Source organism: Lithobates pipiens, unplaced genomic scaffold, assembly GCF_037356315.1.
Source record: "Lithobates pipiens isolate NorthernLeopardFrog02 unplaced genomic scaffold, aLitPip1_a1.2 Scaffold_8, whole genome shotgun sequence".
NCBI classification, from domain to species: Eukaryota; Metazoa; Chordata; class Amphibia; order Anura; family Ranidae; genus Lithobates; species Lithobates pipiens.
In genome coordinates this window covers 278,462,141-278,478,440 of record NW_027507903.1, presented here as the reverse complement: position 1 = coordinate 278,478,440, position 16,300 = coordinate 278,462,141, and the positions used below count along the sequence as shown (strand labels likewise).

General features: G+C 45.4%; 1 protein-coding gene across 3 annotated transcripts in view; it reads right to left on the bottom strand.

Moving 5' to 3' along the window:
- The window catches only part of CDK17 (cyclin dependent kinase 17), a 239,520-nt gene that overhangs the window by 116,930 nt on the left and 106,290 nt on the right, over window positions 1-16,300 (bottom strand). For all 3 annotated transcript variants that reach the window (XM_077472064.1, XM_077472063.1, XM_077472065.1), the window contains exon 2: window positions 4,648-4,797. In XM_077472064.1, the coding sequence (XP_077328190.1) occupies window positions 4,648-4,765 (118 nt within the window). In that variant the 5' untranslated portion in view covers window positions 4,766-4,797. The remainder of the gene's footprint in view (window positions 1-4,647; window positions 4,798-16,300) is intronic.

The window sequence follows — 16,300 nt, the reverse complement described above, 5'->3', positions numbered from 1 at the left end:
CTGGTGTAGTCAGAGCAGGGCCGCTGATAGGGCAGTACAACCAGCCCTGTTGTACCGGGCCCGGCCAGCAGGGGGGGCCCGAGCAGCTTTTAACTTCTAGCTAAAAAAAAACAAAAAAAAAAACGAAATAACTATATTAACCTGCACCCACTTGATTACTAACATATATAAGGAATATATATTCATTTCCTGGGCCCCATCAGGTTACCAGAGGGGCCCAGGAGGTGAAAGCAGAAGAGGGACTTTTTTTCTATTTTCGGGTGCAGGGATACAATGCTGTGCCGCATGCTGTTCTCAGTATACCTGCACAAACTAAAGTTCTTCCTGCTCACTGTATGCCTCTCCGGCGGATGGATATTACTGTTATACGGCTCCCTTCATCCAGTAAGTGCTGCAGCTTGAGGGACTTATCACTGGGACGGCTGAGACAGACAGAGCAGCAGGAGTAATCTGGACAATGGCATTGGTGCACAGGCAAGCAGTCCCCTGCACACACACACACACACACTGACAGGTCACACTATTGTAGCATGTGCAGTCCCTAGACTCTGTGTGCTCATGGTTATTATCATTATGATGATCAGGGCACAGTAGGTGCTGTATGGCTCTGTCAGTGTAACATGGCTGTTGGGTGCTGACTTTCCTGATATATGACTGTACTGTGTGTTACAGACTATAACTCAGCACAGCCATAACAAAGTCAGCATCACACAGTCATGTTACACTGACAGAGCCACATAGCACCTGCTGTGCACTGATCATCATAATGATAATGACCATGAGCACATAGTGAGATGCTACTTTTACACATGTGATGGGGGAAGGGACAGTAAAAATACATAGCCAAGCTGCATTTTTACCACCCCCAAACCACTCTCCTTTCATAACCTTTCACCCAAGCTTTGCAATTAGGTCCTTTTTCATGCAGACCTGATTGAAAGCTCCGTATGAAGACACAAACTGAATGGGCACAGATGTCAAAACACTGACATCTCTCCCATTCAGATGCAGTTATGATTGGTGGGGCGCTGTAAATGTTAAATGTTCCAGCTCCTGCCTCCTGCCCTGACAGCGTGGAGGCAGGGGTGGGGTTATGGGCGGAGCCAGGATGGGTTGTGGGCGGGGTCAATGGGGCCCCGTCAGGTAGGCTGTATGGGGCCCCATGATTTCTAACAGCGGCCCTGAGTCAGAGCTAAGCTTATTTCTGTAGAAATAAGAAGATAAATTGGCAATTGGCCATTCCACTTTTGGAGAAACCCAAGCTTTACAGACTTGGATATTGTACTATACACCATGTTTAAGCAATGTTGTCAGTCCTAAACTGCTCTTCTTCAAATGTACATTTTACTCTTCAACTTCTTTTTAAGATATTTCATAAAATAATATGCAACCTTTAGTCAGAACATCACAGAGCCAGACCAGGCTGTGGAAAGAGCGCGACAATATGGTCGGCATCTGCCCACAACCCTGGACCGGCACTTGTCAGAACCTGAGCCAGCCGCTCACACACCAACCCCCCAGGGCAGTTTTTGGTGAGTCTGATGGGGGGTCAGGGCAGACAGTGGTGATTACCGTATATACTCGAGTATAGGCCGACCCGAATATAAGCCGAGGCCCCCAATTTACCCCCAAAAAACTGGAAAACTTATTGACTCGTGTATAAGCCGAGGGTGAGACATGGCTGTCCATCCCTGTGTGTCCGTCCATCCCTGTGTGTGTGTCCGTCCATCCATCCCTGTGTGTGTGTCCATCCATCCATCCATCCATCCCTGTGTGTCCGTCCATCCATCCCTGTGTGTGTATCCATCCATCCCTGTGTGTGTGTGTGTGTGTGTGTGTGTGTGTGTGTGTGTGTGTGTGTGTGTGTGTGTGTGTGTGTTCATCCATCCATCCATCCCTGTGTGTGTGTGTGTGTGTGTGTATCCATCCATCCATCCATCCATCCATCCCTGTGTGTGTGTGTGTGTGTGTGTGTGTGTGTGTGTGTGTGTGTGTCCGTGCAGCCTTGTGTGCGTGTCCAGCCTACCTGTGTCCCAAGCCTCCGTCCCGAGCCGCCGTCGTCCCGAGCCTCCTCTGTCCCGAGCCTCCTCTGTCCCGTGCCTCCTCTGTCCCGTGCCTCCTCTGTCCCGTGCCTCCTCCGTCCCGTGCCTCCTCCGTCCCGTGCCTCCTCCGTCCCGTGCCTCCTCCGTCCCGTGCCTCCTCCGTCCCGTGCCTCCTCCGTCCCGTGCCTCCTCCGTCCCGTGTCGTGCCGATGGATCGCCGCTCTTCTCGGCGGCCATTCTACGATTCAAAAGCTGCGCCTCCGTCCTCCGCCTGTGATAGGCGGAACACTCAATTTCCCAGCAGCCTGTGTTCCGCCTATCACGGACATCCTCTCATACTCGTCCGTAGTATGAGAATGAACGGATGTCCGTGATAGGCGGAACACTGACTGCTGGGAAATTCAGTGTTCCGCCTATCACAGGCGGAGGCGGAGAAGGAGGCGCGGCTTTTGAATTTTAATGTCCGCCGTCTGTCTGCTCGATACGCTGATCGAGCAGTCAGACAGCGGTGACTCGAGTATAAGCCGAGGGGGCACTTTCAGCCTCAAAAAAGAGGCTGAAAATCTCGGCTTATACTCGAGTATATACGGTAACAGCCACCTGCTCTCTGCTCACAGAGCTCTGAAAACAAAGTGACCAGCGGTGTTTGATCACTTGTTTCTCAGTCTTAGAGCTGGTGGGGGACCGATGCTGCATCCACCTAGGTAACTAGGATTCTTAAAAAATAATTCCCATACTGCTCTTTTAAAGAGTAACTCCACTTTTGCCGAGAAAAAAAAAATGAAAAACATTCCCCTCTATGTACATTGCAAGGATTTTAACAAACTGTTGCATATTCCTACCTTTTGTTATTCTGAAATAATAGCACTTTGTCTGTGTCCCTGGGCACAGTAAATGTGTATGGGGGTGATTTTATAATTATGAATCAGCTGCTGAACTTGCTGGACTCTAATGAGAAAACTGCAGGGTTTCCTATTGGGAGTATCTCACCAAAAATAATTTTTATTTTTTTTGCAGGGATGGCCAAGTTCCACCTTGTATCTTAATGCAGGCTTCTGAGAAAATTGGCGAGCCAATCACACAAGCAGGAAATTAACTTGTATATAACTTGTGTACACAACGGCTCCTGGTAGCCATATTGCATTGCATTTTACAGAAAATTACAGCACTGCAGATGAAGAATGAGAAGTTATTTTTTTTAAATAACATTCACTTACAATATGACTTGTGTAGTAACTGTATATGCTATAAAAAATCATTTTTTTTGTTATTTGCCATTTTTCCCCATGAGAGTGGAGTTAAAAGCATAAATTCCCCTTTATCTCCTGCTTCTCCCACATTTACCGTTTTTTTGTTTGTTTTTTAGTGAACGGGTGACTAGTACTCACAAATACCCACTTCCATCGGGATCACCTAGGCAAGTGGTCTCCAAACTGTGGCTTGGGGGCCGGCTGCATTCCTTTGCTTGCCTTTATCTGGTCCATGAAGCACTATTCACCCCACTGACACCAACAGTGGGGCACTACTCCTCCCACTGACATCAGCAATAGGGCACTATTCCCCCCCACTGATGCCAATGATGGGGCACTATTCTTTACCCAATACCCCCAATGGGGCACTATTCTTCCCACTGATACCAATGAGGTGACTTGTTTACCCCCAGGGCATTTTCTACTCACACTGGCCACTGTCCGATGCTGCCCACAAAGTCTGAAGGCCTGTAAATTGGCCCTTTAAAAGGTTTGGAGACCCCTGACCCCAGGCAATCTAAAGCTGAATATATATACTATACAACTTGCTTGTCCGATGCTGCATCTGTCACCCGGAGCCTTTGCGCTAAAAACCAAGCAATCCAACATCGCCAATCACTCGGTTTTCAGAGCTCCATGAGCAGAGAGCTGTAGACTGTCAGTCACAGTTCTCTACTCATCTCCCTCTGCGCTCATTGGAGCTGTGGAGGGGGCAGAGTGGGCCATCTTAGGCGTTCACCGGCTTAGAGAGGCTGACATGGGTGTCAGTCCAGGCACCAACCGGATCCAGACTTTGACGCAATGATGGTATCTTGACTGAAATCCATGATATCAGCAGAGAGCGGACGAAAATGAATTGCTCTCATGTGATCCATAGGAAAAGCCCAGCCAAACAAGCTTTGGCTAGACTTCTCCTTTAAGTAGAAGCTTACCTCCCCTCTCCCACAATACAAATTTTGTAACTGCTGCTGTTTGTGTTATTTTTCTCAAAAAGACTGAAGACTCTAAGCTCGGGGGTACCGCTTGAACTATATGAATCTCAGAAAAAAGACAAGGAAAAATAATAGATTTTCTCATTCAACACTTTACTGCCCTGATTATCCAATATATAAAATATTACATTGTATTCAGCTGCCCCGACTGTGAAATTTTCACCTAAAACAGAAATACAGCCAAGAAGAGCTACATTTCAGAATACACTCTCCCTTTTTTATAGAAGTAAATGGTGAATATAGCACATTGTGGGGAAATGGTAGCAGGATGTGGGCAAGCAAGTTAGTCTGAAGGTGAGATATTAGAGAAACAGGCCATCCACAACATACAAAGAGCATCTCCCGTTCATGCATGCTGCTTACCGTTGTCCTTACTACTGTTTTCTTCAATGGTCATTTGCTCTGCCAGTTCAGATAGAGACTCGTCTATGGTCTGACTGCCCCGCAGAGTGAGAGACAGCCTTCTCTTAAACTTTTTCATGTTTCACGTAAAAGTGCACAGAGTAGGGAAGCCTGAAAGATAAAAAGAAAAGATGTGGGGTACAGTTAGCACAGCTGTCTGCAGCAGTTTATGCATTAATGTTAATTTTGGAGAACTGCAGTCAAGCATTCGGTCTTAATGATTCATAGAATATGAGTGCATTTCTTCTGATTAACTGAAGAATATACAATGGGGAAATGTGCAAAGACTGTGCACATTCCATTCTTTGATTCTTATAAAGACATGGCAATCTGGTTAGCAGTGTAATTTTTCTTTATTTTACACTCTCTTCAATTCTTCAGCACTGTGTAAGGATTTTCTCTTTTTTACGTGACATACAAGATATTAGAAGGGGGGGGGGGGGGGGGGCGACGACAAAAAACACACTTCAAGTGGTTCTAAAAGGCTAATAAATATATATATATATATATATATATATATATATATATATATATATATATATGCACTCTGTATTAAAGTGATTGTAAAGTCTCATTTAAAAAAAACTAAAAAAAAAACTAAAAAATTAAAAATTAAAATACATGTTATACTTACCTGCTCTGTGCAGTGGTTTTGCACAGAGCAGCCTGCATCCTCCTCTTCTCGGGTCCCTCTTCGGTGCTCCTGGCCCTTCCCTCCTGTTGAGTGTCCCCACAGCAAGCAGATTGCTATGGGGATCACCCGAGCCAAGCTGCAGCTCCATGTGCCCATTCAGACATGGAGCTGCCGTTCGGCCCCACCCCCTCTCCAGATTGGCTAGCTGACTTTGACAGCCACGGGAGCCAATGGCGCTGCTGCTGTGTCTCAGCCAAACAGTCCCGGACAGCCGAGTGATTCGTGGACATTGCTGGACAGAGTATTAGGAGGTGCTGGGGAGGCTGCTACACACAGAAGGAGTTATATCTTGATTGCATAGCGTGCATTAAGATAAAAAAAAAACCTTCGGACTTTACCACTCCTTTAAGGTAAAGCCTTCCAGTATCAGCTTCCCCCAAATACCTACCTGACTGCTCTTTCAGGTCATCAGAACTAGTGTTTCGATTGGAAGATTTTCCCTCTGTTACTTTTCTGGAGAAAACCCAAAATTTGGGATTTTAGTTTTACTTTCAGTTTAAGGATGGGTTCACACTGTGTGTAGGTCAGCTTGCAGAAGGGGGTCCGCTGCGTCCTTGTTCACCGTTTTAGGTCTGAATTATTGGCTGAATTCTGACCTAAAATGGATCCAAAGATGCACAGGATTCCGTAGCCGTCTCGGAGATGTGTGAACCGGCTCCTTTGAAAGATGAGGAAACCTGCATCCAATTCGCAGTAGTGTGAACCCAGCATTAAGGATAATGGTAAACAGGACAAATAACAAGGGTGAATCTCCTTACTGGGGACAGACCGCAATAAAAACTGATAAGCGTTCCAATCCCTCTCCACTGTAAGCAAAAAAAAAAAAAAAGAAGAATTGTCTTTAGTTATACTTTGAAGCGGAGTTGCACCCAAAAGTGGAACTTCTGCTCGTTGTACTCCTCCCCCCCTCCGGTGCCACATTTGGTGCCTTTCGGGGGGGGGGGGGGGCTGGGGGAGGAGGGGGGGGGGGGGGATACCCAATACAGGTATCCTATTCCCATTTCTGGGAGCCCCAGCTGTGGGTATTGAGGTCTTCGCAGGCCTCCCTCCTGCTCCCTCCTCCTTTCCTGGCTGCCGGGCCAGTAGGAAACAGGAGCATGCGCAGTAGGGTTCCTGGCGTGAAGCCGTAAGGCCTCACTGCTGGGTTCCCTTACTCGCAATGGAGTCGGCATGCACTCGACAGCTGATGGAAACATCAGCTGCAGTGCTGACATTGCTGGACTCCAGGACAGGTAAGTGTCCTATTATTAAAAGTCTTAATTTTTGCAGAGGTGGGCAGACCACTGCTTTAAGCTTTACAATCACTTTCAGTTAGAATTATAATAGAAGTTATTGATTTCACACCAGGTGCACTGAGCTGCATATAACAGCACAAGGAAACATAGAAAACAATCGTTGTGCGTGTGCCCTGTTCATGCTATACATGCAAGCTGTGTAAAAAAGCAGCAGGTTTGCATATTTACACAAGTCATCGCATGCCAATGCATCGCAGCATAAAGTTAAATAGTTTTTGCCAACGTTGTAACAAAGCATCGCACAGCCCCTATACAAGGAACACCAGCAAGTGCTTGTTATGGAGCACAACGTGTGTGGTCTGGCGTAAACAGGCCCTAAATCTTTTCAACTGTATCGTTTTCTGTTTAAAGATGACACGCTAGTAAATGTTTTACACCCTGAAATAGATTATTTCATACTACGCCTTCTTTTTTTTTTATATTATGAAAAGTTTTGTACTGTGATGTTTTATCTAGTCATTTCTATTATCTTTTATCAAGTAGAAGTGCATGTCATTGGCTACCTTTATACAAGTGCCTCTGATTATTTTGCTAGGAACAATCAGACCTTTGAATGGTATGGTTTTTTTTATGCGTCATGCAAATACACTGGATAAAGCGCGATGGACAACCCCTTCATTCAGGAATAATCAGCTTAATAAACAGTGTGCAAATGGGAACTGCTAGGGCAACTTCTAGATCGATCAGAACGGCCCAAAGGTCAGCGAAGATCTGCTTCACACGTAGTCAGAAGGTTGTACAACCTAATACTCTGATCAGACTATTTATGTCTGTGCACAGGTACCCTCAAAGTGATACTAAAGTCTCTTTTTTTGCTTAAAAATAACAAACATGTTATATTTACCTGCTTTGTGCAGTGGTTTTGCACAGGGCAGCTCAGATCCTCCTCTTCTCGGGTCCCTCTTTGGCTCTCCTGGCCCTTCCCTCCTGCCGAGTGCCCCCAAAGCAAGCAGCTTGCTATTCCAACACAAAGCCATGGCTAGGCCCCGCCTCCTCTCATCTCATCGGTTCAATGACTGACAGCAGCGAGAGCCACTGGTGCTCCGCTTCCGTCTCAGCCAATGAGGAGAGGAGTCACAGGCAGCTGAGTCTCTCCTGTAACATCACTGGATAAAGATGGGACTCAGGTAAGTATTAGAAGGGGCTGCTGCACACAGAAGGCTTTTTAATCTTAATGCACAGAATGCATTAAGATAAAAAATCATCTGCCTTTACAATCACTTTAAGCCTAGTACATACTAGTCATTTTTTCTTTCAACCCGGCAGGGCCAAAAAAAAAAAAAAAACAGCTCAGGAGGAGCCGCTGTTCTAACAATCTGATGTTAGTACAGCAATCTGCCCTTTTGTTCTATTGTGTTCTGACAGGAGGACGGAACTCCTGCCAGAACACTCCGGTCAGCGCTGATTGGGAGCCAATCAGCAGATCATTTTTGGCCATGTTTGCAGACTGTCAAAATCGAAGAAAACCTAAAATATGCGGCGGCTGCATGCTGTATTGAGTAGTACTCGCATAAAGGGGGCAGGCATTCAAGGATGTATGCCCAGAACGCAGGAATTCCAAATGCAAGAACCATTCAGTATAGCATCCAGTTGCTGCATATTTTTGAGTCAGCTGGCAGTGGAGCTGGACACTGTACCAGTGCCACCCAAGCCCCTGAACATCCTGTAATTTGACGCACGTCGGCTAGACGTCCAGTGTACATATAGCCTTAAACGGATAGTAAAGGCAATTTTTTTTCTTTTAAATAACAAATATGTCATACTTACCTGCTCTGTACAATGGTTTTGCACAGAGCAACACCGATCCTCCTCTTCTGTGGTCCCTCACTGGCCCTTCCCTCCTGCCGAGTGCCCCTAGAGTAAGTAATTTGCTATGGGGGAACCAAAGAAGACTCGATCCCAAGCCACTGCTCTAAGTGTTCAATCACACACACACACACAGAGGCTCGGCCCGCCCTCTCTCTCTCCCCATTGCCTCATTGGCTGTGATTTACAACAGTGGGAGCCATTGGTTGTCTCATCCAATGAGGTAGGAGAGTCCCCGGAGAGCCGAAGCCTTTGTGGACATCGCTGGATCACGATGGGGCTAAGGTAAATATTACGGGGACTGGTGCACAGAGGTTTTTCACCTTCGTGCATAGAATGCATGAAGGTTAAGAAAAAAACCTTGAGCCTTTAGAACCAGAAGAGGTTGTATAGGTATTCCCACCCCCCCCCTAAAATAATAAACAGAGTATACTTACCTGTGTGTGCAATTGTGTTGCACAGAGTGGCCTTGAACCTTCTCTTCTGGGGTCCCCTGCCGGTGCTTTATACTCCTCTTCTGCTATTGGGGCACTCATGTGGGTGCGCTCCTGAGCTGAGCGAGGCCAGAAAGGCTCGAACCCGTTCCCTCCTCCTAATATCTGATTGACAGCAGCAGAAGGCAATAGCCTCACTGCTGCTGCGTCATGCAAAGAGAGGCACAGCGACCAGCGCTGTCGCAGACAGGCACAACGCTGGAACAAGATCTGGCTCCGGTAAGTATATAGGGAGCGGAGAGAGCGATGCAATTACTGGGACATTTTTTTTACCTTTTTGCAGAAAATGCATTAAGGTAAAAAATGTCCTGCCCTTAGAACTACTTTAAGCTGGCAGTATACTGTTTTTTTTTCAACATTTTCTGTATTGGATGAATTTCAATCAGTGTATTTCAAGCCTTATGCGGGCATAAACTGCCAATAACAAGGCTAAAACCGGCCCTCTGAAACCATATTATATGCATGGATGGAAAAATAGTGTGGTTTAAAAAATGACCCAAATTGCATCAGGAATTGAAACATTTATATATATAATTTTTAACACAAGATGCCAGGCATTTATAAATATGACCCATGTTCGAACAAAGATGAAAAGAAAAGAAAATAATAATGTGGCAAATTGGACAAAGAAAACTTAAGCATTATAGATTTCCCCAATGAGTAGGTGACAAAGAATACACGTAGCTATTTATATACTACTGGAGGCGCAAGTGGGCAACGCCGCTTAATGATTTCCTTTGATTAATTTTTTATATTTTTTTTTATCAATGTGTGCCTAGTTATAAATGAAGTTTCACGCAGAGTACTCTGACACCTGATAAAAAAAAAATATATAATATATATCACAAAAGACGCAAGTGGGCTTTCATAAAACGCTATTAAAATGGCTTTACAGGCCTTGATACTTTAAAGTCGCACACACAGAACAAGTCTGGGTCACAGTGACAGAGCTTCTAAGCCAGAGGACCAGCATTTCAGACAAGCAATTAGCAATTTCAGATGGAGATCAGCATTGACAGCGCCCTTATTTTTCCCCTCGACAGTCTGAAAAGTATTGCACAATAAGCCATCAAGGAGATGGGTTTACAAACCCATTAATATCAGCACACTATTGATAATGATATCGTTGTGTGATGGACGCCTGAGCTTCCAGTATGGATTGATAATAGATCAAAAAAATAAACAATGTAATGTTTAAATTTGACAACAGCATGACTTTTTTTTTATGTTTTATTAACATTCAGATTATTGTCTCACAATCTAGGTGTCTTTTAGCCAACTAAATATTCCTGGATGAACCCTCTGCATCCTGCTATGCAGCCTTTCTAGTAAACTTTTCAATAAAAAAAAAAAAAACTGGGATTTTTACTTCACATACACCATTTCTTCCGTTTTTTTTTTTGCTGACAGAGACAGCAAAGAATTTAACGCCCTCATCAGATAAATAGCTTTTTCCCAGTTTAGACATGCTCAGCAATGACACGGTAAGGAGGTGGAGTGGTAGAGACTATATATCACCTTTATCTGTGGAGGATTGCATTAAAGTAGACCTGTTGCTTTGCTCTCCACAGGTAAACAATATTTTCATGCCATTGCTGACCTCTAAAAATGCTTGCTGCCCAGTTGTGTTTGGTAGGGATGAGCACAGGCGTGTTCGCATGGAACACGTGCAGAGCCCGCCAGGAAGTCGGCGCAGCGCTGAGCTAATCACAGGCAGTGACATTGCCTGATCTCTGCAGCTGCGCATTGGGGCAACGTCTCACTGCCTGTGATTATCGCTGCGCCAACTTCCTGGCGGGCTCTGCAAGTGTTCCAATGTGAACACGCCTGAGCTCATCCTTAGTGTTTGGCTTCAATATGGAGACCCCATTCACACTTGTGCGTTTTTTAGCTCAAATCTTGACGCTCAGAAATGCTCAGCAAGCTGAAACTCTGTTTATTTCAATGTTCCCTGTTCACATTTGAGAGTTTGCCACCTGTACCTAGGGCTGGTGCAAAGATTTTTGACAGCCTAGGCGAAACTTAATTTTTCTTCCTGCCCCCCCTTGGCTCCACCCCTGCCCATGTATACCCCACCTTTTTAATACAGCGCCCATCAAATGCAGCCTCACCAGGGCCCATCAATGAATGTTTGCTTGCTTCTATTAATTCGGGAGTCGGGACACAGTCCTCCGCTGCCGTTGTGCCTCTGACACTATGTGCGAATGGAGCGGCGGCTGATTGCCGAGACTTAGTTGCTTGCTGCAGAGAGACGAGAGTAGGAACACCAGTGGCCGGGCGGCTGCCTAGTTTGCCTAATGGTAGCACCGGCCCTGCCTGTAGCAAAACGTACATGAGCTACCGTATATACTCGAGTATAAGCCGAGATTTTCAGCCTCTTTTTTGAGGCTGAAAGTGCCCCCCTCGGCTTATACTCGAGTCATCGCTGTCTGCCCGCTCGATCAGCGTGTCGAGCACACAGACAGCGGCCATTCTATTCAAAAGCCGCGCCTCCGGCTCCGCCTTCGCCTGTGATAGGCGGAACACTGAATTTCCCAGCAGCCTGTGTTCCGCCTATCACGGACATCGTATCATCCTCGTACTACGGACGAGGATGATACGACGTCTGTGATAGGCGGAACACAGGCTGCTGGGAAATTCAGTGTTCCGCCTATCACAGGCGAAGGCGGCGGCGCAGCTTTTGAACTTTACAATGGCCGCCGACGAAGAGGGCACGGGACGGAGGCAAGGGAAGGCACGGCACGGGACGGGACGGGACGGCGGCGGCAAGGCAAGGCAAGGCACGACACGGGACGGATGCAAGGAGGCAAGTCACGGCACGGGACGGAGGCAAGGCACGGGACGGAGGCTCGGGACAAAGGTAGGCTGGACACACACACACACACACACACACACACACACACACACGGATGGAGACACACACAGGGATGGATGGATGGAGACACACACACACACAGGGATGGATGGATGGATGGATGGAGACACACACACACACAGGGATGGATGGATGGATGGATGGAGACACACACACACAGGGATGGATGGATGGATGGACACACACACACACAGGGATGGATGGACGGACACACAGGGATGGACGGACACACAGGGATGGACGGACACACAGGGATGGACGGACACACAGGGATGGACGGACACACAGGGATGGACGGACACACACACAGGGATGGACAGGCATGTCTCACCCTCGGCTTATACACGAGTCAATAAGTTTGCCAGTTTTTTTGGGGGTAAATTGGGGGCCTCGGCTTATATTCGGGTCGGCCTATACTCGAGTATATACGGTACTTTTCAGGCAGATTTGAATGTTTGTCTCCATAGACTTCAAAGGAAAACCTTTGAGGAGCGAGAACTTATCAAGCATTTTTTTTATTCAGCTTAAACCGTAGCTCTCTAGTATCGCTCCACACCTTACACAGGTTTCTATTGGCCACAGCAAAAACGCCTAATGAAAAACAGCTGGGTGAAAAAAAAATGCCTATATTTGCAAATCTGCTAAAAAAATAAATAAATAAAAAAAACACACATAAAATGCCTGAAAAAAAATGTCTGGAAAAAAAATGCTTGAAAACACTCAGCTCAGGTGTGAATTTAGTCTGAATAACTTACAAAGCAAGCATGCTATAACTGAGTGTCCAAAAAGTGACAACATTCCTTGCCTATATTTGTATCAGGTCAACAAATCCAGCAGCAAGAGAGTAGGGTTGAAAAAGGTCTTTATTGATCTTGTTTGTTTCCCCCTTCCCTGCAAAGTAAAGGCATAATGTGCTAGTATGCATCGCTTACTAGAACATTATGTGAAACTTACCTGCAAACCAAGCCTGGCGTCGTCCCTGCTACAGGTCGGATCCATCTTTGCTCATCTTCCTTCCGGGGCTGCAGACTCTGGCTGTGTGGCTGGCCAGAGCGGTGTGATGTCACTTCCACATAGGAGTCGACGGTCATGGCACAGGCGTACATTCCTTCAGAGCGCATGCGCCGTGACATCATTGGTGCAGTATACAGCAAACGTTTAGAAGATATTTACAGTACCTATAGGTAAGCGTTATTATAAGCTTACCTATAGGTACAAACATAGGGAGGTTTACAACCTCTAAGCCCTTGTACACACGGTCGGACATTCTGACAACCAAATCCGATGGATTTTGTCCGAAAATGTTGCATACACACGGTCGGACAAAGTTGTCGGAAAATCCGATTGTACATAATGTGATGTCGTTATTTCGTTACGACAGGACTACGTTCAGGCTAGTAACCAATAGCTTTGGTCTAGGAATTTGATCTGAGCATGTGTGGCACTTTGTCCATCCGAGTAGGCTACACATGATCGGAGTATGTCCAATCGGAGCATTTTGATGGAAAATTTTACCGGCAAGTAGGAAAAGTTGGTCCGTTGGATATTCTGATGGAAACAGTCCGATGCAGACCACACACAGTTGGAATATCCGACAAAACGGTCCGATAGGACACATTTCTTCGGAATCTCCGACCGTGTGTACAAGGGCTATGAATTCCCTTCACTGGAACTAAGAGGCCAAGCCCAACCTTTGAAAAGAAACCCCACCCCATAATCCCCCTTCCACCAAATGATTTGGATCAATGCACAAAGCAAGGTCCATAAAGACGTGGATTAGCTAGTTTCTGGTGGAGGAACCTGACTGGCCTGCACAAACTGACCCCAACCTGATAGAACACCTTTGGAATGAATTAGAGCGGAGACAGCAAGCAAGCCTTTTTCATCTACATCGGTGCCTAAACTCATAAATGCTCTTCTGGAAGAACGGTCAAACATCCCGATAGACACACTCCTAAACCTTGTGGACAGCCTTTCCAGAAGAGTTTAAGCTGTTATAGCTGCAAAGGGTGGGCCAACCCAATATTGAACCCTATGGACTAAGACTGGTATGCCATTAAGTTCATGTGTGTAAAGGCAGGTATCCCAATACTTTTGACAATATAGTTAGAGAGTGTGTGTATGTATTTACTTCCACCGTATAAATTAACCCCTTAAAGTAGTGATTATGATTTTGTTTTTCCACCCCATCATGGCAACAGATGAAGTTGAAGTGGGCAAAGTACTTGCAGATTGCACCTAAGCCTCCTGGGATGTGTGACCTGACTATACCAGGAGTCTTAAGGCAGCCTTGGTGAGGAAGGCACAAATGACAGTTAGAGGAACCTTAGAAAAAGTATTTAGGAGAAACAAACCAATAAAAGTGCAGTTCTTTAACACATGAGGTTACAATTAAATACAAAGTAAAGTGGAGAATGAGGATGAAATTCTGCATTACGACACCATTTTGGATACACTGCAGTATTGGATTTACTTTGTTTTGGAGCCACAGGTACCAGGTTGGTAACTAGGTAAAGCACACAGAACACAACACATACCTAATCTGCCATCCGTAGCCAACCTGGCCCCCAGCTTATTTCCACAAAGGGGAATGTTTGCTGTACTTCCCATAAGCTGCTTGCTAATTTCTAGATTTTTTTCTGTGTGACAGGTACATGGTGACATCAGCCAAAAACCCTTGGCAGTGACATTTCTGGGAAAGCAATATACAGAACCACATCCTGCAGCCTTCAATTCTCTGCCATATGTTCTGCTAAGAACACCTGCGTGCCCGCTCAGAGAGGAACACAGCGTGGCATAATTACTCATATTGTAGCAGTACATGCTTACTCCTGTGCCCTAGTGACATTCTATTACAAGAGCCATTTCATCTTCTCTGAATCTAGAATTAGGCATCAACAGTCCTTTTCATATCATGTAAATTTGTTAATTAATCCCAAGTGGCTCATTGACATATTAATTCACCAGTACACTTCATTCATTACTCTCACTATTCATGTTTAGCATTATTTTTCCACTTAGGTACTTGAAAACACTCATTAACTAGCAGAGAATAACAGATCTAACCAACATCCAGTTGTTACTATCACTACAGACAGCGGGATTCTGCATGCGGTGTGAAGCTGCAGAATTTCAATTTCCTGTGTGCTGGCCAGACACAAATAAAACAGTCAGAAAACGGCCAGACCCAACAAATGGCAATTGCAAAAAACACGTCCTAGAAATGTTCATTCCTTTTGTTCATTCAATCTTTATTTTTACAATCGCATGGATGTTAGCAGAATTAAGGACCTGCACAACTTGGCACATCATACACGAAGCAGATGACATACAGTATCTCACAAAAGTGAGTACACCCCTCACATTTTGTAAATATTTCATTATATCTTTTCATGTGACAACACTGAAGAAATGACACTTTGCTACAATGTAAAGTAGTGAGTGTACAGCTTGTATAACAGTATAAATTTGCTGTCTCTCAAAATAATTCAACACACAGTCATTAATGTCTAAACTGCTGGCAACAAAAGTGAATGCCATCAGCTTCAAGATCGAACGTAGCGCACACCTGTTTTTTTTCTCGGTGACCTGGGGAGCCTCATTTAGGGCCAACAACTCTGTCGTTAGGGGGCTATTCTGAACCCCCCCCCCCAGCCCCTGGGGACAGTGGATGTATTAGTCACATCCTTTACTCTGAAGTATTTATGGAGGACTGCGCTATGAGTTACCATTGTAGTTACAGATCTGCCATTGCGTTTAAGTGATTTTGGCACTTACAAGCGCTTCCACCTTACATATTTGGAAGAGCGCTTCTAATAAGAAATACCACAATATTACTAGTTCCTGCTCTCTACACCTGATGAAAGTTCTCTAACAACAGAAACTGGAAACGCGTCGGGTTTGGGACATCTACGAGAGTATTAGTGGTCTTTGTATAGATGTTTTCTGCTGTAATTTTTTCGCTGTATATTTTATTGGAGACATCTCATGTCTGTGTGTCTCTTTTTATCATTCTGTACTTCATAAATAAAATGCATGTTTTAGTTGCATTTTGGTGGTGTTGGTGGTCTATTAAGGTCCCATTAAGGGGGTTTCCTTTTTGAATTAGATATAGGGATGGGACCACCACGCTACATTTGTTAACTCAGTGAAAGTCCTCCTCTTTGTGTAGTGTCAATAGAGCAGCACACATGACCACAAGTAGCATTTAGTATCTCTAAAGTGGTTGTAAACCCTTACAACCAACTTTGACCTACAGGTAAGCCTAGATTAAGGCTTACCTGTAGGTCCAAGAAATATCTCCTAAACCTACACGGTTTAGGAGATATTTGCCGAAAGACAGGCACCGCTTTCTACGGGGCATGCGCCGGAGACAGCGGCGCGCAGGCGTACTGAGCGCACCGTGGTCAATGTCGATATGCCGCGAGTGGCGGCTCCCGTGCACATGTGC